Source organism: Molothrus ater, chromosome 2 (assembly GCF_012460135.2).
Source record: "Molothrus ater isolate BHLD 08-10-18 breed brown headed cowbird chromosome 2, BPBGC_Mater_1.1, whole genome shotgun sequence".
In the NCBI taxonomy this organism is placed as follows: Eukaryota; Metazoa; Chordata; class Aves; order Passeriformes; family Icteridae; genus Molothrus; species Molothrus ater.
The window spans coordinates 86,874,134-86,901,249 of NC_050479.2; the positions used below are offsets into that span (position 1 = coordinate 86,874,134).

Consider the following 27,116-nt stretch of genomic DNA (forward strand, 5'->3'; position numbering starts at 1 on the left):
GCACTGCTGGCAGAGGGATGGGTGCCACAGAGATGCTTCTCCTAGGCTGCCAGAGCAGGCTGGTGCCAGCATCCCCAGTTTCCCCCAGAGATGCCAGTTGGGGTGGGGGCAGCCCCAGGGCCAGCCCTGTCTGGGAGCAATGGCAGCAAGGCAGAGCCACCCACACAGGCAGCTCCAGCAGGTCTCCTTGCCAGTGCAGCCAAGGGCTGCTCAGACACCTCCTCCCAGCACACTGGGCTGAGGTGGGCACAAAGAGCTCTGTCACTGCCACCCTGGCACAGCAGCCAGGACAGCAGAGGCACAAGGAGCAGCAGGTCTGCCTGGAAGCACAGGCAGGGCCACACTGCAGGGCCAGAAATGAACACGGGACCCCCAGCATGGACGGCTCTGCCCCAGTCCCTCTGCCCTCCCAGAGCTCAGGGCAGGGCTGGCGTGGCAGTGCCAGGCTGGGGCAGCTGCGGGTCCCCACAGCTCCCGTGCCCCTCCACGTGTCCCCTGCCCAGCCTCGCTGCCACGGGCACTGCTGGCACTCACCTGTCTCGTAGTAGTCATAGACCTTCACCTGGGCTGGCTTCAGGCCCCGCACGGGGATGTCCCGCTCCACCGTGAAGGAGAAGCTGAGGGTCTCCCTGCCCAGCTGGGAAGGGAAGCAGTAGAGGCTCAGGGGGGCTCTGCACTGCAGCCCAGGCTCCCCTGTGCCTCTGCACTGAGCCCAGGCTCCCACACTCTTCCCGGCCACCATTGCTCTGGGGGACACAGCGCTGTAGGGCTGGCTGAGGGACAGGGGCAAACCCTGGGACCATTCCCCACCCTCAGGGAGGCTCTGCTGGTGCACAGGATGGACGGATTGCTGACTGAGGGCTGGGAGCAAAGTAGCATTAAGTCTAAAAACTTGAAGTTTGTAGTCAGAAAAAGACAGTAAATTATTCAGTCCCATTCTTAGCAGAGCCATGGTAGTTTTGAGTCCAGATTTTTTGCTCTACACAGCCAACATTCCCAATGCCTGTGTTTCTGCCCCATCCTCACCTTTTCCAGGTATAGTAGAACATGGTTTGTATTCAGCTCTGTGCGCTCAATAACAGGGTGGGCTTCCAGCTGAAGAAAGAAGACCAAGATATTACTGCATTGAAGGAGGTCTCCCTGTGCCCCTTGCACAGCCCTGTGGGTGGGATGTAGTCTGGATGAAATACTGCAGTACTCAGGGAACTAAGCCAGCAGCGCAGAACTGTCTCCTGGGTGGGCCACACAAGTATCATGGTCTCCAGCCCTCCCTTCACCTTCAGGCTGGCTGAAGAAGTACAACCTGGCTCCAGAAAAGCCTCAGCACTGGATCAAACACAGTGATGGAACAATTAAATGAAAATACATTCCATCTGGCTTGCTAGTTGTGCACCACCTTTATTTTCCAGTTCATGCACCTAATCAGCATCTCAAACAGTTACCCAACATCTAAAGAGTCACAATGTTATAAGATGGTTTTAGATCAGCCAAGAGAGAAAGGAAACAGCACTATTTTTGAATGTACTACGCACAGACGATGTTTATGGGGAGCTGTTGGGACACAGTGAAATGAAAGTGCCCATCACCAGTCTAAAGAGAAAATTACTTATTCTATTTTTTCTTAGACTGATCACATCGTCTCCCCTTGTGCTGGCCTTAAGCCATGCATGAAAAGAGACTACTGTACATGTCAAATGTGCAAATGACAGTGACAAAATCAAGCTGAAGCTTTGTCATTTGCTACAGACATTTGAAAGGTCTCTCCACTTTCCACTATAGGAAAGTGGATGTTTTCCCTTTGTATTCAGCACTGGTGATGCTGCACATTGAATTCTACACTCAGTTTTGGACCCCTCACTTCAGACCTTGGAGCAATTCCAAAGAAAGACAATGATCCTGGAAACGGGACTGGAATGTAAGTCTTATGAGGAGCGGCTGAGGGTACTGAGATTGTTTAGTCTGAAGAAAAGAAGGCTCAAGGGAACCTTGTTGCTCTCTACAACTCCCTGGAAGGAGGTTGCAGTGAGGCAAGGGACAGTCTCTCCTCCCAGGCATACAGAAATGGAACAAGAGGAAATGTCCCCAAGTTGTGACAGGGGAGATTAATGTTGAATATTAGGAGAAATTGCTTCACTGAAAGAGAGAATAAGCATGGGAACAGGCTTTGTGGGAAAGTAGTGAAGTCATGATTCCTGGAAAAGTTAAAAAAAAAGAGTAGATGGGGCACTTTGTGATATGATAATAAGTGGGTCTTGTTCTCTTTGGTGGAAGGGTGCACATGGAGATCTTTTTCAACCATAATGACTCTATGATTCAATGTTGCTCGTATGACAAACAAGCTCCTACCTTCCTCACTGAGGACTTCAAGGGGACAAATCCTGACAGCATCTTCACATCCACAATCACCATGTTGGAGACGTTGCGCTCCCCTGTGTAACTGAGGAACCAAGCAACAAAGATCCAGTGCACATCAACTCAGAGCTGGGCACGCTTCCAGCTCTTCCATAACACTTGGCATCCCACTAAGTCCTGGCAGTCCAGCACCTTCCTCTCCAGCTGTGCCACGTTCTCCTAGTCATCTGCACAGCCTCCCTCCAGCCCAGCCCTGGGCTGCCCACACAGCAGGACAAATCCTTCCTCCAGAGCCTCTCCTCACAGAGCAGCCGCCTCCTGCCCACCTTCCCAGGAATGTGCTGCGCTCTCAGACTGCCTCCCCCCGGGGACAACCAGACCTCCCCCAGCTCCCAGGGCTCAAGAGGAAAGTTCAGACCGGAATGCAGACTCACCTGACATTTATGGCAATGTCAAAGACCTTGTGAGCTGTGGAGTCCCCGCAGGCCTCCGGGACTGTGTGCACATGAAGCATGAAGGGCGCCTCCTCCTTTGTGGGCTGCACATTGTACCTCAGGCTGGTCTAGGGGACAGCCAGCAGCTCTGGGTGAGTGTCTGTGAGTGAGTGTGTGCTCCACGTGGGAGAGAGGGGCCCCTCTCACACCCAGCCTCCCCACTTCTCACAGCTCCTCCACACTGCAGAGACTGCTCTGCTTGAGTCCCACTCTCTCTTCCACATCCCTCTCTCTCTATCTTCTGTCCTTTACCCACAGCCTTGCACCTCTCCCCTCTCTCCTGTTCTTTACTCTCCTCTACCTCCAGGGAAGGATTTGATGATCTCAGGGTGTTTTCCAGCCTGGATGATCCTATGATTGTGTCCTCTCCAGCCTGGCCAGGGGCTCCCCTCCAGGATGCCCGCTGTCCCCATCAGCCTCACCTGCAGGTAGACGCATCCTTCACCAGACACCTCCACGCTGTACTGCCCTGGCAGCTGGGGAAGGGGCACGCGCTGGAGCAGCAGCCGGTTGCTGGGATCCACTTGGAAGTCTTGCTGGAAGTCCCCTCCAGAGTGCAGGGCCACTTTGGAAGCTGCCCCGCTCTTGGCATAGGTGGCAGCTCCGTACAGGGACAAGGCTTGGAGAGCCACCACTGTGTCCTGAAAGAGACGAGTCCCAGTGTCCCAGCAGGGCATGCAATGAGCCTCTCCTCCTGTAGCCTGTCCTCCTACAGCCTGCCCTCTCTGCCAGCTGGCACCCTCCCCTCCATCCTCACTTTCTCCAAAAGTGTTAAGAAGAAAAGACAGAGGGCAAGAGCAGCTTCAGCATATTTCCCTTCCCAGGGGCACTACCTGACATATTTGTCTGCAGCCTCTCAGGAACTTGGCAGCCATGGGAGGTACTGCATGGATCCATTGCAGGGCTACAGTTCCCACCTTCCTGACAAAACTCCCTGTGCTCCCACCTGGCTCTCTGACATGTGCCATCTTCTGGCACACCTCGATGTGTGAGGTGGCCGGAGGGAAGCAGCTCACCTGGGTAGAGGAGAAGCCTCCATTGGGATTCTGCTGGCTGCTGATCCACTTTGCAATGAGGGATGCAGAAGCCAGCTCCTCCTGGGCAGGGGCTGGCTGCGAGGTGAGCTGGGCCAGCAGCACGTAGGCCGTCATCTCCACTTCCGCAGAGGGAGCTCGGTAGCGATGGAACGGGAGATCAGCCTCGGGCTCCTTGCCAGGCCGCTGCCAGTGAACAGAGCCATCTTCACAGGAGCCAGGGAGAGAGACAGCAAGCAGCTGTTACTGGGAAATACTGCAAGGCACTTCCTGACCTGCTGCCTGACCCAGCTGGGAGGACGGAGCCTCCGGGATGTGTCTGTCATGCAGGGTGAAGTGGGAAGGGTCAGGTGTACACATTTTGCAGGTTTACAATGAGTATGAGACTGCTGCCTGAGCCTCAGGCCTAGACACCGCTTTGTCCTCAACTTCACATTCATGTTGACATTTATGGACTTGGGCACTGCAGGGAACCAGAGACCTCAAGAAGATGCCACTCCTTCCCTCTGTGAGTAGAGATGCCAGGCTCAGGCAGTGACAAATTCTGTGAGGCCAAATGGCCCAAAGAATGTGATCAGGGTTTACCAGTCACCTGCAGGTGGAGAAGGCAATAGGTGTTGGGGACACTCCCCTCACAGTTCCTGTCCCCACAGCTTGGTTAAAAACACTGTCTAGCCTGATTTAAACAGAATAATTCTGAAGGATTACAGATTTCCCCTGATGGCTCAGATCTTGTGCTGCAGCCTCCAAAATGCCCTGGATGCTCATTTTCTCTCTCAGCACACCTATCTTTCCTCTGACTGACATGCCCTGTCCTCTGCAAGGTCCCCCTTTGTTCTTTGTTGAGCCCATGGGAGGGAGGGAGGGAGGGAGGGAGGGAGGGAGGGAGGGAGGGAGGGAGGGAGGGAGGGAGGGAGGGAGGGAGGGAGGGAGGGAGGGAGGGAGGGAGGGAGGGAGGGAGGAAGGAAGGAAGGAAGGAAGGAAGGAAGGAAGGAAGGAAGGAAGGAAGGAAGGAAGGAAGGAAGGAAGGAAGGAAGGAAGGAAGGAAGGAAGGAAGGAAGGAAGGAAGGAAGGAAGGAAGGAAGGAAGGAAGGAAGGAAGGAAGGAAGGAAGGAAGGAAGGAAGGAAGGAAGGAAGGAAGGAAGGAAGGAAGGAAGGAAGGAAGGAAGGAAGGAAGGAAGGAAGGAAGGAAGGAAGGAAGGAAGGAAGGAAGGAAGGAAGGAAGGAAGGAAGGAAGGAAGGAAGGAAGGAAGGAAGGAAGGAAGGAAGGAAGGAAGGAAGGAAGGAAGGAAGGAAGGAAGGAAGGAAGGAAGGAAGGAAGGAAGGAAGGAAGGAAGGAAGGAAGGAAGGAAGGAAGGAAGGAAGGAAGGAAGGAAGGAAGGAAGGAAGGAAGGAAGGAAGGAAGGAAGGAAGGAAGGAAGGAAGGAAGGAAGGAAGGAAGGAAGGAAGGAAGGAAGGAAGGAAGGAAGGAAGGAAGGAAGGAAGGAAGGAAGGAAGGAAGGAAGGAAGGAAGGAAGGAAGGAAGGAAGGAAGGAAGGAAGGAAGGAAGGAAGGAAGGAAGGAAGGAAGGAAGGAAGGAAGGAAGGAAGGAAGGAAGGAAGGAAGGAAGGAAGGAAGGAAGGAAGGAAGGAAGGAAGGAAGGAATGTCCCTGGGCATTGCTAAGCCTTTGCTAAGCAGTGCCTGGCGTGGCGAGAGGAGGGGGCTGAGTAGAGATGGGAGCAGAGCCCCCCAAGGGCTCAGCATCAAGGGAATGGTGCCTGGTGCTTCCTGGTGAGCTCCTTTGGAGCAGAGAAGAAGGACTGGGCCCTGAGAGGAACCTCTCAGAAAAGTAATCCCTTTGCACAAGTCTTTCCTCTCCCTACACCTTTCCCTACCCACAGAGGCCAGTGCCTGCAGCCACTGCCCCACCAGCAAAAGCCAATCTGCCAAGGGAAGGTGTAAGGCTGGTGAAAGCCACGTCCCACCAGGAACACTCACCCTTTCTCACAGCTTCCTTTTCAAGTGAGTCAAGCAATGCCTTCCGCTGGTCCCTGTTCCCTGCCAGGGCAAAGGCGTATGCCAGCAGTGCCTTGGTGTACACATGGTTTTCCTTCTGATTTGCTGCTGTTTCCAGGCAGAACAGAGCATTCCGCACCACTGAGTGCTGGGGAAAGGAATCCAGTGATTAGGAGGGTGGGAGAAATGAGGCTTTTGCCTTACTGAAAGCACACCATCCTACTGAACTTTCAGGAGGGGACTGACGGAAGGAGGTCTAGAAACAAGTAGTGTACAATATTTCCATATATAGCAAATATGACAGTTATTATACCACAGGGTTCAACAACCAAGTAATTTTTCCAATCTGGGCAAATTCTGGTCAATACTATGTTGACTGACACAGCACAAGTGGCCCAAGTTAGGATGCAGACACATACAGTCACGGGCAGGGGAATCTCCAGCAACGCGATAGTGATATAGGCTGTCAGTGTGGCCTCGTTGTCCACTCCACCCTGCAGGGAAACACAAAGGTAGATGCTGACCCCACCCACCTTCATATCCTCAGTCTTTTCTCCCACTCCAGTAGGAGCAGTGCACTATTCTGCATTGCAGTCCTTTAGCTTGCCTCCTTCCTTTTGCAGCTGACCTGAAGGTATCTCAAATAAGTACAGAACGGTATGTGGCTCCCTCCCCAACATTTGCCATTGGCATGGGTATATCCCATCTCCCTATGTGCTCAAGAAGCTCAACTGGCCCCATCTGACTTATGGCCAAGTTCTAGCCTCACAAAGAACCAACCAGGCAGACTTGTTACCTTCATGGCGTTGTTCAGGAGTGTCCCAGAACTCTGGAAACAGCCATTCTCCTTCTGTTTGTAGGACAGCCAGATCAAAGCATCCTGGATGTGCTTCTCCTCTATGAAGATGTGATGCCGGGCCTGGGCAAAGGACTTGAGGACAAAGGCTGTGAGCCTGAAAGTGAGAAAAAGAAAGGGCCTGAGCAGGCCTGTTGCCCATTGCAATTGAGAGGGCCCATGTACACTTCATCTATCTGGAAACACGCAAGGGGACCTGGGAAACTGTGGGCCAATTAGTCAGACCATATGTATATTATATCCTCACCTCAAAAAATTCTGTCCAAAAATTGCTTTCCACTTTGATTTTTGTCTCTCATTTTTGGCTCAAAAAACCCTGTGATCTCTTTGTATTGAGGCTACAGTTTGAAGGACAATGATTGTTGATCTGTCTTTGAAAAAAGCTCTTTGAAAAATATCTGTAATTGCATGCCAATTAGTTAAATATGCATAAGAGAAGTACTCAAAATTACAAGGAAGAATAATTATATTCCTGCAAGCTCATGGTCTGCTGGTAGAACTCTTAAACTGTGAATCCATGCTTCATGGGTTTCCCAGAACTACCCTAGAATTTTAAAGTAAAGCAGAACATGTTAAAAGAGTTTTTGTTAAGAGTTGTTGCAAGCAGTTATGGAAAAGAAGCAGGCATGTGGTAAGAAGCCAACATGCTGTCAAAAGCCAATTACCATTTCAGAAACTAAAAGCAAACTGAGGGTGATGAGTTCTTCCGTTATTATCCTTACTTGAAATTGAAAGCACATGAAAATGATATACAGGAGCAAGTCAAAACTTTTCAATAAGTCAAAATGGCAACACACATGCTCCTCCAGCCTGTCTTTGCTTAGTAGCATACAAACACTTAGGAAAAAAAAACATTCAGCACTGTTCTTGGACTATCAACCTTTCCACTTGTGTTTCCTCATATGTTTCCATACAGAACCATCTTTTCCAGCAGACTTCTCAGCAGATGCTAGTCTAGAAGAGCTGCCACTGCAACTTTTCAACCTTCTTCAGTCAGGATGTTAAATCCCGGCTCCCTTCTTCCCCAGTTTATCTATATTTTCTTTTTGTTTGTAGTGGTCCTCGGAGCCACTGGGTGGAAGCACTTCAGCCATAAGCTGGCTGACGTAGCCTATTTATTAAGAAGGAGGCAGCCTAGGGATCACACCAGCTCTGGAAAGCCTGCTGGTCTACAACAGAATTTCCTATTTACTGTCAGGCAGTATTTATTATAAATGTGTGGGTGAGAAAGAGGAGCTTATTGGAGGTGCATGGGTGGCATTGAAATCTCACCAGGTATTCCCTGGTTGGCCATAACGTTGTCCAAAGGTACTGTAAGAACCATCCTGGTGCTTGTAGTTCAGCTGCCTCTGATAACCTGCAATGGAAAGATAAGGCAAGATTCAGATGCAAGAAAGAGTCTGCTGAGGGATGGGAAAATAGAAAAATAGCTCCATCAGCAAAAGCAAATGAGAGAGGCATAGGTCAGTCCTTTCCTAATCAATATGCAGTGCTGCTACATCCCCACCTCCATGAATGAGGAAAAGCAACACCTGCCTTTCTTCAGAAGGATGACAGGACCTATAAATGACAATGAGTGAGTCACGGTAGCAGTGACAACTCTGCACTGCATTGCCACCCCATGAGAAAAGTACTTGCAATGATCAGGTACAGTAATGCTTAAGCAACACAAAATAATAAAGAAAAAAGCAGCAAAAGGCCCCTTCAGGCATACAGCAGAGACCATCTGTGTATGAGAGAAGACCTCTTTCAACATCTGGCCATCATTTGGCAAATCTACTCCAGGAAGGATCCAGAAAAAAGCCAAAGCAGAAGCAAAATCCATGCTCCAGCTCACCGCTCACTAAGTATCCAGTGGCCTTGGATTTGATCTCCTCACTCAGCTGCCCTGTCTTGTTCAGATAGTCCAGGACGTAGATGTTGGGGGCAAACAGGACCATGTTCTGCTCCCCACAGCCAAAGGGCATCTGGAGGAGCTGGTGCAGGTTCTGCATGGCAGTGCCCATGATGTCACCTGAGGAGCAGGAGATACCATAGGGATGTTGACAATATTTAGGGCTGGCTATCAGAATCAGGGGAAGCTACTGAATGACAATGCAGGAGATATCAGAGAAGAACAAAAGATATTGTGGATTGATAAAGATCCTGGAACAAAACACAGAACATCAGAGAAAAAAAAAAGGGAAATGAGAAAAAGGTTAGGGAGGAGAGAAAGGTGAGAAGGCTGGGAAAAAAGGCTTGCAGAAAAGGAAAAGGAATAGCACAAACAGAAGGGAAAGTTCTCAGGACAGAAGAGATTAAAGACAAGAATGAGCTGTGCTAGAAACCAAGAGAAAAAGCTGTGAGGTAGGAGGTCAACACAAGGAGTCAGAAACAGCACATGGTTCTACTGTGAGGCTGTTAACTCACCCAGCACTGAGAAATATGCTCTGCCTGAGTCTTTTACCACATTTTCAGGTAGCAATAGGGAAAACTCCTCTTTCACAGGCACTCCTGAGAAAGAAACAAGACCCAAACAGCTTCAGTGCAGTTCCAAGAAATGGCTAATGGAAGGGGAGGGGGTCTCAGTGCAACAACAGGAACTCTTCCTATTAGAAATGCCTTGATTTCAGTTACTTCATATTTCCCTGGCTGTAACAGTCTCTGCATGAAACCACTCCCAGCCACTTCAAGGCACTGCAGATCATGTGTCTACAACTTCCTCCTGAGTGTGCAAGAAAACAAGAGGACATGTAACTCCTGTGCCAGAACTAAAGAGAGTAGGGATGCAAAAATCCATCCTAAATCTGTCCTGGCTCATACCATACTTAGGCAGGAGGGTCAATTCTTTAGGACTTTCTTCTGTCTTATGTCTCAAACTCCCTACCAATGGGGCATGTTTTGAATACCCAAAAATGTCAGACTACATGGAATATGACAGAGGCAGGCCTCCAACATCCCACCCATCAAACCACACAGGAACAAATTGAGAGTGTGCAAAGAGTGGGCTTTACCTTTTACACAGAGCACAGAATTCTGGGTTGTTTCCTTCTCAACTCCTTCAGGCTTGGATGGGATGAAGGAAAACAAGAAAAGTGAGAAATTAGTGAGGCAGGAAATACAGACAGGAATCCTCACAAGGACAGAGGGATATGTAAAAAGAAAAGTGAGGGTACTGAAGAAGGAGAGGCAGTCACAAACATTCCCTGAAATACAGAGCACTGAAATAATTTAAGAAAATAAAAGAAATGTGGTCCTAAATGACTGGTGTTGGTTGTATGTGGAGGAAGGACAGGAAAAAGAGAACACTGGAGGACCATCAAATGGATGACCTGCAACTATTGCACTCAGTGAGAGACACTTAAACGTCCTTGTGACAAAGGGACTGCAGTATTACAGAGGGCTGTGCTGAAGAGAAGTCTGTAGTCCTATTTATTGTAATGCTCCAGATGCTTTAGGGGAAAAAAATTGTGCATGCAAACAATAGAAATGGAGGATGTAGTACACTGCAGTATCTGTTGACACTACTGATAGCACATGGTGGGCAAACATTAGGGGGTTTTATGATACGGAGGAAAGCTCAGAACATAGAACCCCACTGCCAGATTACTACCCTCAGTAAATAATAAACTAATGATTTCCTGTAAAGGCTATCCAATACTGCCACATAGTATTTCCTTCTGTTCCACATCACATCAGCAACTCTTCCTGCCACAGGAAATGGGTAAGCTGTAAAATTTCAACATGTTTTCATGTGTAGTTTTAAGGTGATTTCTTTACAGTCATCAAATTCCCATAGGTGCTTGTGAATCCCTCACCTTTGTCCTGGTGCCAGTCTTTGTTACCAAACCGTAATTGCAAAACACTCAGCTTAAGAGGCAGTTTGTTTGGCCACTCTGAGGCAGAGGGGCAGCATGTGCTGACTGGCACATTTATTGGGGGTGTGTCAAAAGAAGGAGAGAGGCTGTAAAGACACTGTATTGAAACAGCAGGTGATGGGAGACCTGCTTAGATGGCAGCTAAAGGGAAGATGGATTGCAGTTACAGTAGAAGTTATAGGAAAAGTCACCAGGAGACAAAAGGCACATTATTAAGCTGAAGTCTTTATGCAGCCCTGCCAAAGTACAAAGATGATGCAAAACAATTATATTGCCATGCTGCGTAACGATGCCATAAAATCATGGACCAGACCAGGTTAGAAGGGATCTCAAAAGATCATCTGTTCCAACCTTTGACAAGAAAGGGAGCTAGATGAGATTATCTAGCATCCCATGCAGTTGTATCACTGCGTGAGGTAAAGGCTCAGTCCTCCCTTCCGGCAGCCCACATACCTCCACCAGCAGCTGCCTGATGACCGTGTCCTTCCTCCCTTTCTCAGGGGTCTCCACAATGTCATTCCCACAGGGCTGCTGGTTCTGTAGGGCCTCAGTGGTCACTGAGAACTCCACTTGCCCTGGAGGAAACAGGGGTCAGTCAGCCCTGCCAGGCACAGCCATGCAATGGGATTCACTGCTACATTCAGGAGTTTCACCTTGCAGGCTCATGGATGGAGATTTCTGTCACAGCTGGGCCCTGCTTCTTTCCCACAAAACCCAAGCTCTCTACACGAGCTGTGCTGTCATTGAAAGGTGACTCTATTTTAGAGACTCTTTCACAGAACCTAGGACACCACAGAGCTGAGTGTGACCAGCCCCACTGCTGTTCAGCACATGCTCCCCTGCATGCATGCCAAAGCTGATCCCACACCAACAGTGAAAACAAAGTGTGAAGATCCCACGTCCTGCCTAATCTCTGGGAGGAATGGAGCTAGCAGAACATCTCTGCTGGCCAGCAATGTCTCTGGCCTCAGGAGATGCTGTCCAAGGGCTATAAGGCTTGATGGTCCTGGATGTGATGCCAGACACACAGTTGGACCCTATGAATCCCCCAGTCTTTGCCTCCCAAATATCAGTCTTTGCGTCCCAGATCAGTCTCACGCAACTGAAATGCTTCCCAGAAAAATGTGTTGCTCTGATATCCAATACTGAACAGGGAGAACAGCACAAAGAAATCCTTCCTGCAGTTTTCAGGAAACACTGAGACCTTTACCTAGAGATTTGGGAGTCACCAGCCAAGCCATGGTTTTCCTCCCATTCTCACAGAGACAATGAGATTCTTCCTCCTTTTCCACCAGAGTAGCCAGGAAATGAGTAGACTGAGCCAGAGTCACACTGACCTGCCAGTTGTAGAGAGAGGTGCAATTAAGGGTGATCATGAGAAACAGGGAGCTAGGAAGCCATAGAAACAGCTATTTCTTCAGTAGCAAGGAACTGGAGTTGTGGGTTCTGCATTTGGAGTGTATAGAAGAAAGAATATAAAAAGCTGTGGCAAAGGGTCTAAGGGCTACTGAGAGATAAGGTAAGAAGGCTAGGTGAAGGCAAGGAGGCCACAAGAAGGTACCCAGCTACAGAGAGTAATTTAAACCTCCCTTACCCTGATGCAGGCAGGCAGGTAGTTGAAAACGGTGGCTTTCAGCGTGAAGGACTCCCCACGCACCACAGAGTAGGGCATGGTGAGCTCCACAAAGAAGGGCTGGAAGGCTCTGAGGGACACTGTTGGGGACAGGCCAAAGCCTGTGTCTGCTGAAGTGCAGAATGCATTGGCTTTCCACTCAGTGATGGTGTCAGGGATGGTCACTTCTAGACCAGCTTTTCCCTCAGAGCTGGTAAAGCACAGACAGCAAGGACAGAGGGATCAATGTTACAGCATTTTGGTGACTACCTGCACCCCTTTTGGCATACTGAACAGTATTTGCTGTGTGAATGATGGGGCACAGTACATTTGCTACTGTAGGACCACTCTACATCTTCCTGTCCACTCTTTGGACAGACCTAACAATGGCTGAAAGTAATTTCATCTCAAAGGATTGCCAAATAGTCTCTGCAAACAATGAAGGACAAACACTTTGGGATTCCTGTTTTCATATTATAAGCCCAGTTTTATTAAAAAGGAATGAGGTAGCCCAAGGTACTCACCTTATAGGTACTAAACTCCAAATCCAGGTTTCTGGGAAATACTTTCGGACTGTCTCTGTCACCTCTTCAGGAGTGCTTAATTGGTTAGAAGTTCTCTCTGATGGAATGCCTGAATGTGGAGAGATGAAAAAGAAATCAACTATTGATAATTCCAAACAAGCAAGACCCATATCAGCATCATGCTTCAATCTGAGAAAGTGTCAATCAGAAGCAGATGCTTGTGGTTGTAGTGAGCTGTGGTACCAACAGCAGTGGAGTTTCAGGGCCAGGGCTTATTGGCAAGAAGAGCTAACCTTCCATAATTTTCTGCTGGTCTCCATCAGACCTCAAAGTTTGGAAGCCAGCACTTTACAGCTTAAAAAAGAAAAAAAGGATTTAGAGCAAAAACCTATTTAGGACCTTCCATACAAGCAGCCTTTTCTCTTTCAGGCACAGCCTTCATGTGATGTTCTTCTCCATCCTAATCAGTCCAGCCAGCAATGGAACATCCCTCTGTTGAAGTGGTTTTTGTAGGGTCATTGTGACTCAGAGTACCAACTTCCTGTCAAAGCTATGGCCTCCTCAAGAACTAGGCTGAAAATGCTCAAAATAAAAACAAGCAGCTGGAATACGGGAAGGGTAAAAAGAGCTATTTTGATGAAAACCAAGTTTTCACATACAAAATTTATTCCAAATGAAATATTATGTCTTTGAGATGAAATTTGTTTAAACATTTTGTTTTACTTTACTTTTCAATAACTGGAAACCAAAGATGGGGTGGGTGGGACTTGGTTTGCTTGGCTTTCACAAACAGAAAGAGAAATGCATCCAAGCAGAAAAAGAAGAAAAGTTCTTAAAGAAATTCTAATTTTTGGCATATTTACTTTGGCTAATTGAATTTCTGCATTTGGATAACAATTGAGTAGCCAACAAATATTCATACTAAGTGTGCAACAGGCATCTCCAGAGCCTGAGAAGGTCTCAGGGACAGGTGTAAGATGCTATCAGAGCTATATCACATTGCTCCTGGCAAAAGTGGCAGGCTGCTTGCTTGTGTTTTTCTATTGTAGTATTTCAGTCTTCTTAGTGATGGTTATTTCAGTTTAAAATAATTGAAAGGCATCTATCCTCCATCTTAGCAACTTCTGTCAGAAGCTGAAATTGTTTTCAAACTGGACATATACAAAAGCACAGGTTCTAGTGCCAAAGGAAAACTCTTTGAATCAGCTATCCAGATAGAATAACTTAAAAATTCTAAGATATTTTCCTTAATATGAGACTGAAGGATGATAGGGCCAATTCTGTTGCCCTAACTATTACAGTGTAAGAATTAAGATAGCTCTTAAAAATAGGATAATAGGATGGATCCATTTCAGACTGGACTTCTATCATACATGTCTTACCATGCTAAGCTCCCAAAGTCTACCAACTCATCTCTGTGAAAAATTTGCCACCCACTTCATGGTTTTGACCATATATAAGAATGGCTGAGTCAATGAGAACAGCCTGAAAATGGTATTGGAGACTCTGTAAGCGATAATCTAGGAATAGAACTCTACTGTAAAAGCCTAATGAACAGAGACTTTATCAGCAGGATAATATCCTCTGCTCTGCCAGGCTTTGCACACTGTCTGGTTCTGCTGATTTCTTATGTAGAGTTACCAAAGTTTGTCTGTAGACCTGCACAATACATTCAGAAGCTGAAATCTGTGAACCCATCAGCTCAGAACTGCTTCCAAGGTTTCAATTCACAGCCCCAGCTCCTGTTTAAGTATTAAAACACAAACAGGATCTCTGTTGAGAACAGAAGCAATAACAACACCGAGTTCCCTTACCGCTTGTCCTCATTGCATACATGGGTTCTGCAACCCTGGCTGCAGGTACTCCTAGGCCAGCTGATTCATGGGCAGAGTACATGTGATTACTCGGGCTGCAAATCCAAGGTTTCTTCACGTTGGTATTTGTGAAAACCTTTAAACCCATCTCCTACGGGAGAAAAACCAAACATGTTTTTTTATTACTGAATCCTGTTGAGATTTACACAGCAGACTTGACATTGGCATTTTACCACCTCAAAATGGAGAAGCTGTTACTGTGTATGGATTGGGCCTTGAGATGATCCCCTGGTCCTTGGGTCTGAGTGCCTGGGTGGCTCAGAGAGACCAAAGGATTTATCTCCTCTTTTTCTAGGACACTGGTTCCAGCCCAATTTCAGCCTAGGTGATAGGATTAGCCAGGAAGTAGATATAAAGTTTTCTCTCTGGAATGAAATATCTGTGGCTACAATGCAGCTCAAGGACATACTGATTTATCTGAGGTAACTATAATGGCATGGGATCATTTACCTCCAATTAGAATCTCACTTCAAGTCAACCTCAAACCTTTTCTTGCAAGAAAACTTTGACTCTAATCCCTTTTCCACCAAGTGTGAAGCATATCTGGCAAGACAAGTAAAGCTTATGATCCTCACTGAATATGCCTCTGGATAAAAAGAAGTGCCAGGTCATTCAGATGCAGAAACCCTTCCCTTGCTAAGTTTCATGGTGCCACAGAAGACTTAAGCATTCTCAAACATTCTCCTACTCCACTCCCTAACCAGGCCAGGGGGGCTATACCTTTAGGATGCTGTAAGTGTCCTCTTCATTTGCCCCCATTACTGGAACATAGGTGATCCCATCCTGAACTATTGGCTCCACAGTCACGCAATTCCATGGGGACTCCTCCAAGGGTACTCTTGAATCATAGACATAGCCATGGAATTCCTTCACTGGAAGTAAGTCATACACCTTGGCAGAAAGAGAGAGAGTATTTGGCATTTTAGTGTCCATTGTTATGAAACACAACTGAGGGAGTTGGATGCAAGCACCACAACAGTCACATCACCAGCTCATACATCCACATTGACATGGTCCTCCCTGTGCTGACAGCAGTAAGAATTTGGGAATCAAAAAAAGGATCAAAATTTGGAGATACTGCCTCTTTTTTATGCTCTGCATGTTACTCTGGTTATTATGGCTCAAATATGTAAAAAATTACATTGGCCAAACCATCTGCAATACCTTGTCCCTACTCAGGGATTGTCATTTTCTGCTTGGCAAAAGGCAAATAAACTCTTTGACAATTCCAGATGCTACCCCAAGAAAATTAATCCATGCATGAGGAGAATAACTGAAAAATTATCATCAAACACACAACAGCATTTGGCTCTGGCCAAGACAAGCAGGCCCCTTAAAAAGGCTTTCTAACTGCCATTCCTAAAATCACACAAAACCCCTAAGAAACAACTGCTGCCCAGTTCTCATCTTTTTGCCCACTGGAGGAAGATGAGAAGCAGCACAGGGGAGCCTCCCTGTTTCAGCTCTGACAAGAGGGACTGTTCCCTACTTCCATTCCAGCACTGGCTGCTCTTGCTCTGAGCAGGCTCCGACTTGTTCCACAGACCAAGAACTTACGGAGGTGGGTGACAGGTCAGCTTCTGGCTTCATCAGGAGCACACTCTTGTCCACAGCACGCACAGCACAGAGGGAGTTTGGCGAGGCTTGGAACTGCAAGTGAGCATCTGAGGAAGGCAGGCCTTCCGAAGGGGAGAAGCTTAAGTCCACCTGTAAGGACAGGAAAGGCTACGTCACAGATGCCCTACCCTCACAGGACTTTTCCTTCCAGCTGAGCACATCCAGTTCTAACTTTACAAGGTCCCCATACCCATGCTCACTTCCCTCTACACTTCCTCTGGGCTACTGCTCCCTTCCAGCAGTGCCAGGGGAATCAGCACCAAGAGATCTTGGCAACTTCAAGCATCATAATCACTCATAAAATTTTTAAGGTGGTTGTGGGTTTTCACTCACATTGTGAGTGCGATGAGGCAATCCCACATAGGGGCTAGATGTGATCAGGCAGTGGAGCATGTCCTTGAACTAGGACCAGTCACTTTACTGCACCCAGAAACTGTATGTGGAGAGAAAATCAGCTTGCAAAGACCTTGCTGTTGCTCTCTTTTTCTTAGCATGGACCATCTGCAGGATCAGCAGTTTGACCAGTTGCTAAAGGGGGTTTTATCAGTGTAGCCCCTGCTAGCGCTTTTTTTCCAGCAGTTGACCTCCTCCTGGTTAGCAAAAACCAGTAAGTAGTGAAGCTACCTACAGCAATTGATATGTTGCCTGTCCAGTGTTAGCGTACCTAAAGAAATTAGCTTAACCAGGCTGAATCTAAATAAGTGAGCTTGAACACACTGCAGTCTTGTGGCTGCCCCCTCAGGAAGTGGACACTAACCTTATTGTTGAAACATAATTCTGTGTAGAACTTGGCTGAATCAGCAATCACCTCCTTGCTGGAGACTGTGGTGTAGACCAGCACTTGGGCCACTGGAGCAATATCATCTTGTACAGACAGCTGTAGTGAGAAGACACCATTGTCTAGCAAACAAAACAATGGCAAAAAGTTAAGGTGCAAAAAACTTTCTCTTAGAGCAGTCAAAATTCTAGGTTTGACTTTATGCTGAACTCTATCATAACCATTATGAAATTCCAGGCATCCAAGTAGGATGAATTGGTGCTCACATGATGCATGATGTGTAAGTCTCCCAGTCTGACTAAAAAGGCCTGTTTTCCAGTGCATAAGTATGCTGAATTTTGCTTCAGCTTCTCAAAACAGACTATCAGATGTATCTCTGAGGAGCACTGGAGCCCCAGAAAATGCAGTGTCAGGAGAAAGATAGTGGCACAGGGATTAGAGCAAATCTCTGAAAAGCCTAAAGGCAGAGAAAATAAAGGTCAAACTTTTCCCAGATCTTAGAGGACATGCACATGTCAATCCCTGCATTTACATGGAAGCAGAGTGTATGCCACAGTTGCCTAGCCCCCCATAAGAGTGAAAATTTAGTGGGGGAGAGGAACTCACCACTTTCCTGGTCCAAATCCAGAATGTGAGTGCCTCCTTGCTTAATGTTTCCCTTGGCCATCACCTGAATGGAAGGAAAAACTTTGTTGTGATTGTGGTTTGCATTAGCCAAACCTGAAAGTGAGGGAGGAGAGCAAGGAGAGCTCTGTGTCTGCTGCACACCCCCAGCTCTCTGCCTCCCTGTAGCAGAATCCCTGTGCTCACCTAGAGGGTACAGGGACATCCTTACTTTTTACTCCCAACTCAGACCCTCCTTTTTGCTTCTAAAGAACATGTGAAGGATGACAAGAAAGTGTTTAAAGACCGCTGCCACAAACCACAGCTTTTATTTCTAATCCCCCTATAACTGCCAGTGACAACCTCACTGTATGGCAGGTGCAAACTTACCAGGTAGTAAAAGGTGATTTTCTTCTGCTCTCCTACAGCTGCTGGAGTAAGGATATAATGCACCCAGATGTCTGTGGTGGAGCCACAGCTTAGTGGCTTGGACTTGGGCTCAATTTTGAGGAAGCTATTACTGGGAGAGTAAAAGCGCTTTAGTTGCAGATAACGTTCTCCATAAGATGGAACAACCCAGTTACGATCATAGCAGAAGATGTTGTTTTTATGAACTGCCTGGAAAAGGAGAAAATACATACATAGATCCTCAAACAGAGGTGGCCAAACTGGAGACAAAAATTCACAGCGTAATATTAAAGCTTTAGTATTTTTTTGGTACTGAAGTAATACAAAAGTCTACAAAAAAAAAAAAAACAAACCCCAACACATGAGTTTGGAAAGTGCAAGACAGGATGGTGATATCTTTAGCAAATCATTGGGAATGATCTCACTCCCACAGAAGCTGGAGTTGGTGTCAAACAAGCTGAATCATATCAGATTTTTGTTTACTATCAGTGTCACTTTAAGGGCTTTTTACACTAACGCCTTGCCCTCTCTAATATTCTAGTTAGTCTAAAGGGAAAAAATGACAATTTTCATTTCTTTCCTTATCATTGGCACTGAAGAAGGGATAGTGCTGGTCAGTTCAGATATTTCCAGTGCCAAGATCAAGCTACAGATGTTATAAAAAAGAAGGACAATCTCCAACTAATAATTTAAAATTTAAACTGAATAGAAGTTTAGGAGGAGAGAGTTCAGGTCCTCTTAAAAATGAGAGCAAGGGGAAGATCTTTCACATTTAGAAGGGCGCTTCAGAATTTGATATGTCTCATATGCCCTTTTTTCTTCATCTTTCTCATTACTTGGGAATCCTTGCCTTTTCTTTATCCTACAAAAATCTGAAAACTTCAACTATCTGGTAGTAACTTCTGGAAAATTCTTAATGGTTTTAGTGTGTGACAAGGGACTTGTAGGGAGTAGAGCAAATATAATTCTAGACACAATTATTCTCCCCTACTCCAGGATGTGATATTACAAAATATGCATATTACACAACAAATTGCATTTCCCACTAACAAGAAGATGCTCAGCAGCACCTATTTGTCCCAGAAAAACAAATTCCACAACAAACCAAAACAAAGCAAAACCAAACGAACAAACACAAACCACCCCCCAAAACAAACAAACAAACAAACAAACAAACAAAACCAACAGGAGCTGTACTTAGGAACTTGAAATGCTAAATTAAACTCTGAAACTCTCAGATGCACAGACGGGAGACAGACCCACCCTTAACTAGATAGGGCTGGTGATCTCTTGGAGCAGAATGGACTATTGTGATCTCCTGATGTTCCTTCTAACCCTGTATTGCAATTGCTAAGCAGAAATCAAATATTTACAAGATAAGTGCAATCGTGACCTGGAACCTCAGTCTGCTGTATGACTATTTCCACCAAACTGGTGTCAAGTTCACACAAACAACAAGGAACAATAATCTAAGTACTTTTGCATACATAGTATAAATTTTAGAGCTTCCCCTCCAGCCCTGTGGGGAGCTTCATTATCTTCTCTGCCCAAAGGACTTACCCTAATTCCAACATTTTCCAAGGCCAATGAGGAAGTGTTTAGGGCAAACTCTGCAACGCCCTCTTCATTTGTTGTATAGTTTTGCTCCTGTCCTCCTTGAAGAAAAATTCTCACAGTTTCATTGGCAATTGGAGCATTAGACCCATCCACTAGTTTCACCTGGAGGAGCAAAACCAGCTCAGTTTAGCAGGAGAGGGATGGCTGTCACCTGAACAGGACTGGTAGAACACCAAGGTAAAGGCGTTGAGCCCATGTCAGACAAGGAAGCCTCAACAGCACTTTATGTGTATCTCTTTCAGAGACAGCTGCAAACTTTCTGAATACTTTTTCTCTGCCTCTTTCTTATCTCTGCCTCTGGGTCAGAGGAGTGGATGTGGAGAATGACATGCACTTACATCCCTGTGGCCTCCAATTAAACAGGTGACTATTGGAGGAGAATTTTAGTGGACTGGAGAGGCAGAGGCACAAGGACAGAATGAAGACTGTGCTCTCAGTGCCTGTTCCCCAGTTTGAGAGCCTTCAGAGGAAAGGAGACCCACAGGGACTAGCAGCACTTGCAGTCCAGCATCCTGGGGCATACATCTGACCAGAAGGTTCAGTAGCATCATTGCTTGGCACTCATGGCATTCCATTCTCATGGTTTCCCTACCTGCCCAAAGAAGGGGATTCCTCGCTTGTAGTAAGTATCTGAATGCTCAAATATGACCCTGCTAATGGTGGCTGTGATCTCAGAGAAGCTTGTTCCAGTCAACTCCACTCCTGCAGAAAGAAACAAAAACTAATTTGCCTCTGCCTAACCAGAATTCCTTTTATTCTAGGCCAACCCTCCTTTGCTGGACAAACTCTTTGCTTGATAGTCCTGGACTAGAGGCAGGAAAACTCTAAGGTTCCAGACGAGAGAGAGTCTGCTTTTATGCCTCATTCCTACTGGGCAGGCCCCTCTGCTGGCCCAGCACATGGGTCTTTCATCCAGATGATCCATACCTGTATCCTCCTCTTTAATCTTAGCCTCTACACGGAGCTTATTCTCATATCCACGTCTCTTGAGCTGGAATAATTTGGTCTTTACCACTTCAGAAATGCAGCCATAGATGTCTGTCTGTGGAGGAAAACAAACAAGAGCATTATATTCTCATTTATACAACGCTTATCCAACTTAATGAATCCATCACTGTGTGTTGCTCTGAACTGAAAGAGAAGCTCACAACCTCACAGATAATCTACTTCTGTTGTTGTTATCAAAACTGAAAAAAGACATAAATAACTTGGCAAAAGCATATTGAGATATTCCAGCAAGATTAGAGAAAAAAGGGCTTGCAAACTAGACAATTTTTGTGTATGTTTGTGAAGCTTGAAGCTGCCAACACTTAGTACGAGTGCATAGGGAATTAGTCAATGTGTGCCACATAAGAAATGTTTGTCAGGCATCAGGCTCTTTGGAAAATAAAGCTGCTTACTTAAAATGTGCAAGCCATATGAGTGATACATAAACCAAAGCCTCTGTATTTGTAGGAAGAGGATGACAGCTGGAAAAGTATTTCCAAAGCTTGCCACCTCTCTTCAGCAAATTCATGTACAAGGCAAGCCTCCACAGAAGAGATGCCTAGAATAGAGGTTAGCACCACAGTATTTATATTTTCTGTTGACATTTGTAACAACAGTAGTGGAAGAGATAGCTGTAGACTCATGTGGCTCATGCTGTAACAGAGCCCAGGGAACACAAGAACATCTTCTATATACTTTCTTCTTCTGGTATATTTCCACAATTTTTATTAGTCCAACTTCTCTCAATTAACTTGATATCATTGCACCTGTCAGTTTCACTCTTGCCAGTTAAAAGGTGAAAAAAGTGGCGATTTTCTGTCTGTCTTTACCACTGCTGCTAAACCCATATTTCTTTCCTTCTTGCTCAAAATGCATCAGCCTCTCTCCTGGTTTCTGCTCCTTTCCTTCCTCTAACACCAGCTTCTGGCCCCACACACTGTCTCCAATGTAAGCCAACTACAACTCTGTTCTCATTGCTCATGGCTTTTCTGTCTTTGCTCTTATAGTCTCTACACTCCATCTGATTTTTCTGTTATTTCATCTCTTAATTCTCCATCAGATTCCAGCCTTTACACACATTGCTCAGACCTTCCCCCTTATTTTTACCTTTCACATTTCATCTTGCACCCAATCTTCTCTCATCCTTCAGCCTTCCTTAAAATACATGGATTTTCACATAATCACAGAATGGTTTTGGTTGGAATGGGGCTTAAAGGCAATCTAAGCACCAATTGCCCTGCCATAGGAAGGGCCATCTCCCAATAGACCAGGTTGCTCAAAACCCCATCCCACCTGGCTTTGAACACTTCCAGGGATGGGGCATCCACAGCTTCCCTGGGCAACCTGTGCCAGTGCCTCACCACACTTTAACACTAAGTTTGTACATACTGAGAGCAAGCCTGTGCCTACAAGGTAAGCTCAATAACACTTTCTCCAATCACTCTTCCCACCAGAGTAATCCTGACTCACCTGTCCAGAGAACTCCTCACAGACTGCTCTAGACTCTTCACCATAACAGGACATGGATCCATGCTCATAGTTCCGGCAGACACGGAAGTTCACAAGGCCGGGAACAGGCTTCCCAAATGTGTATCTACAAGCAGGGAGGATTGAAAGGAAAACAAAGACATTAGGAATGTAACAGGGATGTACAATTACAGGCTTATCCCCATTGACGCCAGCTGTCTTCCCTAGAGCTGCCTCCAGGATACACAGGGCCATCACAGGAAATAAAAAGCAGAAAGGAATCTGGTACCATATGCTAATGCTGATTTTGTTGCAAGTCCCCCTCATCCTGGAGAACATGTTGCAAGCATCTACCCAACCACCCAATTGTTACAGAACTGGTTTATGTATGTATGAGCACTGGGTCTTTACTCTCACTCTTCAGCCCAAGCCATGGCTTTCCCTACAAAGTGTATGGAACACTGCAAGGCAGAATCCAGTGAGGTGGCCCAAAGGAAAGAGGACAGCTGCATCCCTTAGGGTTTCCTCTCCACAATAACAAGCAGAAGATACAGCTAAAACATCATTCCTGGGTAAACTGAACTAAAGACCTCACCTCTAGCACTGTAGCTGGTGTGAAATCCTCAGTGACTCAAAAAATATGCAAGAAACACTCTCACAAAAAAACAGATCAAAGATATGTTTCTATATGTTACACACAAGGTGCATCAAACAATAACTGTTGTCTTTTGTCTAATAGTAGATACAGTCTGCTTGATCCCAGGACCACAAAAGGATTGAGAAATATAATAAAGTCTCATCTCTCAGCCTCCCAACTGAACTTTCATCAGCAACTCAAGAAAACACTGAAACCAAGCAGAACTTGAAAGAATGACACTCACAGTCCACAAACTGTCACCTTCAGCTCCTCATCAAGAATGCTGATCACCTTGGGCATTTTCACTGTCACTTCAAATTTTGGCAGCACTGCAGCAGAACCAAAAGAAAACAGTCTATGTGGTAGGGAATAACATCAGAATGACACATGAAGGTGCTCAGAGGCTGTTCTGACAAATTACCTAAAAACCTTTTATATCTAAAGGGTCAGATTTTAGAGGCTTCTGTCACCTGTACATCCCACTGAAGTCATTGAAAACCTCTCAGCCAAGCATTGTGCCAGGTAAGAAGACAAGATTATTACACCAGCTATTAAAATACAGCAGCTTCATAGGTAACACATGGGTTATCAGTCCCACAGCAGCAGGATACAGTAAAACAGAGAAAAAATCAGTAGAAGTTTTCCACAAATATACAGACTGCAGCCTGGTCTCTGCATTTTCAGAGCATGTAGATCTTATCAATGTTCAGTACAGGAAGACACCCTGGCTTCTCCAGTGATACATCCCAGGGTGACATCCCATCCACACCCAGTTGCAGGAGGGGAACTGAAGACCATCTTGAGAGAACTAGGAAGGGATTCAGGGCACAGGACAGAGCACAGTCTGCAACTGGAAGAGGTCAAAGCACTTCGAGACTCATCTGCCAGGGCACCTCTCTGTCAGACAATGTAAGAAAGGCTGCAGCTGGCTTGCTGGGGTGGGAAGATAGGCCAGTTGTTATCACGTGCTGGTGTGTACCGGGATACCATTTTACTAGCCAAGCAGATGGAAGTGCCATAGAGATGAGAGCACCAAAGGGAGGTTAAGGCACTACAGCATCACACAAGCTACAGGTTTAGCTTGTGGGGCAGAAAAGGCAAGATCTTAATTTACAGCCTAAACAGCCCCAGCCTAGACTTAGACTTATGGTGTGACATTTGATAGGTATGTAGCCAACTGGACATGAGGTTGTGGCCTAAAAACACCTCAGAAAGGAGGTAAGCCTTGTGGCTGTCAGCACAGACTCATCCAAGCACTTTGCTCCTCCTGATAGGAGCCTTGCTGAGGTGGGCCTTCTAAAGAACTGCACTCCATGGTCTGGGGCTTAGGGAGGAGTGGAGATAGGTCACTCAAGTGCTTCAGTCTTCTCGTCCTAAAGAGAAGATTCTTGGGAGGAAAAAAACACAGAAACAAATTTCCAGCAATGCTGGGCATCCTGCTCAGATCTCCTGCACTGTTCAATTAAGATTTCATGTCCCATGGGACTAGCTGTTAGGAACTTGAAACTGCAGTGACAATTACCATACTCCTCCACGGAGAAAGAATGCTGAACTTTCTTCCCAGAGGCCTTCTGTGCCACCACTGTGTAGGTGCCTTCGATAGGTTCAGAGGTGAGGTTGAAGAACAGCTGTATAAATCCCATCTCTAACTCTGCATTTGTCCACTGGTACAGACGATTTTTCTTCGGGTCCTACAGGTAATGTGATCACAAGGAGATTGTGAGAACAATGGGAGTCTGCAATGAGGTCTAGCAAAGCAGTGAAGGGAGGGACAGCCCCTGTGTTTCAGGAGGCTGCAGGCCAGGAGTGGAGGGCACTAGCAGAGTTTTGGGGGGAGTACACAGCAGGATGGCAGGGGAGCTGTAACCTGGGCCCAGGTACCTGGTAGCCACCATATGAGTTAAAATTCTGTATAGTTGAATTAGCATGAGGGACCAGCTTAATAGAAAAAATAAACAAGAATCAGGTTGAGGCAACTGTTTACTCTGCCCAGGTTGAGGTGCAATAGATGTGAATGTGAATTAAATGTTTGTACATACCTCGATATACACCAGTGGAATCTAGAAAAAGAAGAAAGGAAGCAGCATGTTTAGACAGAGTGCAAGGAACACAGTCAAATGACATGGGCTATGATCACATTTCAGGGTAAAAGCTAACCATCCAGTGGGGTAAGTCAAAAAACTGCTGGTATGGATCATCAGAGCACTTTGGATGTGAGAAGATGGGAACAATCCTTGGTCTCAGGCACAAAAGACAGTCAAAATTATTAATTGCAAACTCTGGATGATCTGCAGTGCTAACAAGAACAGGCGCACGCTGTGGCAATGGCAGATTGCTCACTGTTTATACCAGCACTGTCCATTTGCAGTTTGTCAAACCTTTCCAGGAATGCAGAAGGAAGCTTTGTGCAGAAATTTGACAACAGATCCTGTCAAAAAGATTTGAGGTGATCCAGAATTTTCACAGCTATCTCAGTATACTGAGACCTCTCCCCAACAGAAACTACTTTTCCTCCCTTTACCCACATTTGACTGAAGGCCAAATAAGCTGAAAAACAATTATCATGCTTACCATTTCATTCACAGGTCGGAATTCTTCATCCAGAGAGACAATTCTGAACAGGACTGATGGAGAAAGACATGAGGTTCCACAGTACAATTGGTAACCAGAAAAATCAGTTGCAAAAACAAATGGTATAACAGACAACAGGGTGTTCTCTTCTAAGGAAATTCCATTTAGTAGAATGCTAGGTCATGCTAAAAGGTTACCCATCTACTATGGGTACATGAATAAGAGGATGTTAAGAGCAAATCTATAGCAGTGTGAACATCTTACTGATCATGGGCATCAGAATCTCATTGATCGGGACCAAAGTTAAATTGAAGTTGCCTTTGTCTACTTTGCAGTGAAGCATTTTTATGCCAGAATTCACATGGGTCTTCTAATTTTATTATAAGTAGACTGACTTCCTAGGAAGGATGAATGCAAGCAAATTACTCCAGCACTTGGCTGCAAGTTTGTGTTGGCTCTGGATGGAGAGAGAATTCAGTACCCCTTTTAGGACATTTGTTTTTATCCAGGCCAAATTTAGGAGATCACTGGCCCAGAAGAAATAAATAGCTTACATAATTCTTTCTTCATTGAGCAAAATCAGCTGCTGCTTTGGGAGCTATTTCATGACTAAGTCTGAGTTTTGGCACTGTTCTCTATAGGATAAATATCCAGTCTTTCTCTGGTTTTAATGCAGACCTCCTAACTGCATGGACCACAACAACAGAGCCCACAGTGAGAGAGGGAGAGTGTGCAGGTGCCCCAGATATGTGCATGCACCTAAAGATTCCCCATTTTTTCCCTTTATGGAGCAATAAAACATAAGTCTCAGCCACGAGGTTGCAGTTCTGACCCCCTGTGAAAGCAACTGATATCTGGCCAGTATGATCCAACAGTTTTAGTACAAAGTTTGTTTCAAACGCAAATCTCCCCCCCTTTCCTGGTACCTGTCTGTCCAGGCTTGTAGATGGGTTTGTCTGTCTGGATGAAGACCAAGCTCTCAGAGTTCTGGACCACCAGGAATTTGCGGCTGCTGAACTGCAGCGTGGCCCCCTTCACTGTCACAGTGAGAAACACGAAGGGCAATGGGAGTCTTGGCTTTGGAAGCTGGAAAGTAAGAAGGAAACTGTGTAGCAGACCACCTTTAAAGGCTTCCTGAACTGAACTAGCCTTCGTGAAATAAGAGGTCTAATATAATCTTGATGGATCCAACACAGAGGTGAGAGGAACAATACTCAGGAACAAGAGACTGATTTTTATTTGTCCCTTATTCCTATGCACTCCTTGGGCTGCGCAGTGATTGTGCCAGTACTGAGCAGCAAAAGAACTCCTAGCTCTAGCACCCAATTTTTTAAAAATTCTTACTGCCCTGACTAAACCTTTCCATCCTTTTCCTTTTGACATCCACAAGCAGAATGGAATAGTCTGTCTTCTCTTTCAGGTTATGTCCCTAGTCCTCGCAGAACATTTCCTTTTCCAAACCAGACAGGCCAAGACATGTATACCTCTCTTTCACAAGTGACTAAATCAGTCTTCAGCCTATATCTGACAAACCAAGACAAAAATGCAAACCTTTTCAGTGTCTTGAAGACCAATTCCTCACTCTTCAGGCCAAAGACATAATCTAGGCTCTGAGCTAAATGATCACGTTTTCCTAGTTACATACAACTCATTATAGTCCCTGGGGCTTTCAATTACATTAAATTATAAATGTCCTGCTTTGCTGGGTTTTTTTCAGATACAGGCAATCACAGCTCTATGTTCTTACATTAATTCAGTAGACACCAGGTGGAAAGTATCTGTGGTCCAAAACCTCTACAACAATTTGAAGGCACTGAAGTGACAAACTGAGG

General features: G+C 46.0%; 1 protein-coding gene across 1 annotated transcript in view; it reads right to left on the reverse strand.

Annotated features, from left to right (window-relative positions):
• Window positions 1-27,116, reverse strand: part of LOC118690896 (alpha-2-macroglobulin-like) — a 30,540-nt gene that overhangs the window by 1,036 nt on the left and 2,388 nt on the right. The window contains 32 exon segments of the mRNA XM_036389892.2: window positions 535-637; window positions 1,027-1,095; window positions 2,347-2,437; window positions 2,787-2,914; window positions 3,269-3,487; window positions 3,863-4,086; window positions 5,859-6,024; window positions 6,296-6,370; window positions 6,673-6,829; window positions 8,005-8,089; window positions 8,570-8,746; window positions 9,142-9,225; window positions 9,726-9,777; window positions 11,043-11,164; window positions 11,800-11,926; window positions 12,184-12,412; window positions 12,726-12,834; window positions 14,540-14,690; window positions 15,320-15,490; window positions 16,157-16,306; window positions 16,974-17,116; window positions 17,601-17,664; window positions 17,988-18,215; window positions 19,566-19,724; window positions 20,215-20,324; window positions 20,550-20,664; window positions 22,080-22,203; window positions 22,958-23,042; window positions 24,236-24,404; window positions 24,753-24,773; window positions 25,285-25,337; window positions 26,211-26,370. Of these exon segments, the coding sequence (XP_036245785.1) occupies window positions 535-637; window positions 1,027-1,095; window positions 2,347-2,437; window positions 2,787-2,914; window positions 3,269-3,487; window positions 3,863-4,086; window positions 5,859-6,024; window positions 6,296-6,370; window positions 6,673-6,829; window positions 8,005-8,089; window positions 8,570-8,746; window positions 9,142-9,225; window positions 9,726-9,777; window positions 11,043-11,164; window positions 11,800-11,926; window positions 12,184-12,412; window positions 12,726-12,834; window positions 14,540-14,690; window positions 15,320-15,490; window positions 16,157-16,306; window positions 16,974-17,116; window positions 17,601-17,664; window positions 17,988-18,215; window positions 19,566-19,724; window positions 20,215-20,324; window positions 20,550-20,664; window positions 22,080-22,203; window positions 22,958-23,042; window positions 24,236-24,404; window positions 24,753-24,773; window positions 25,285-25,337; window positions 26,211-26,370 (4,120 nt within the window).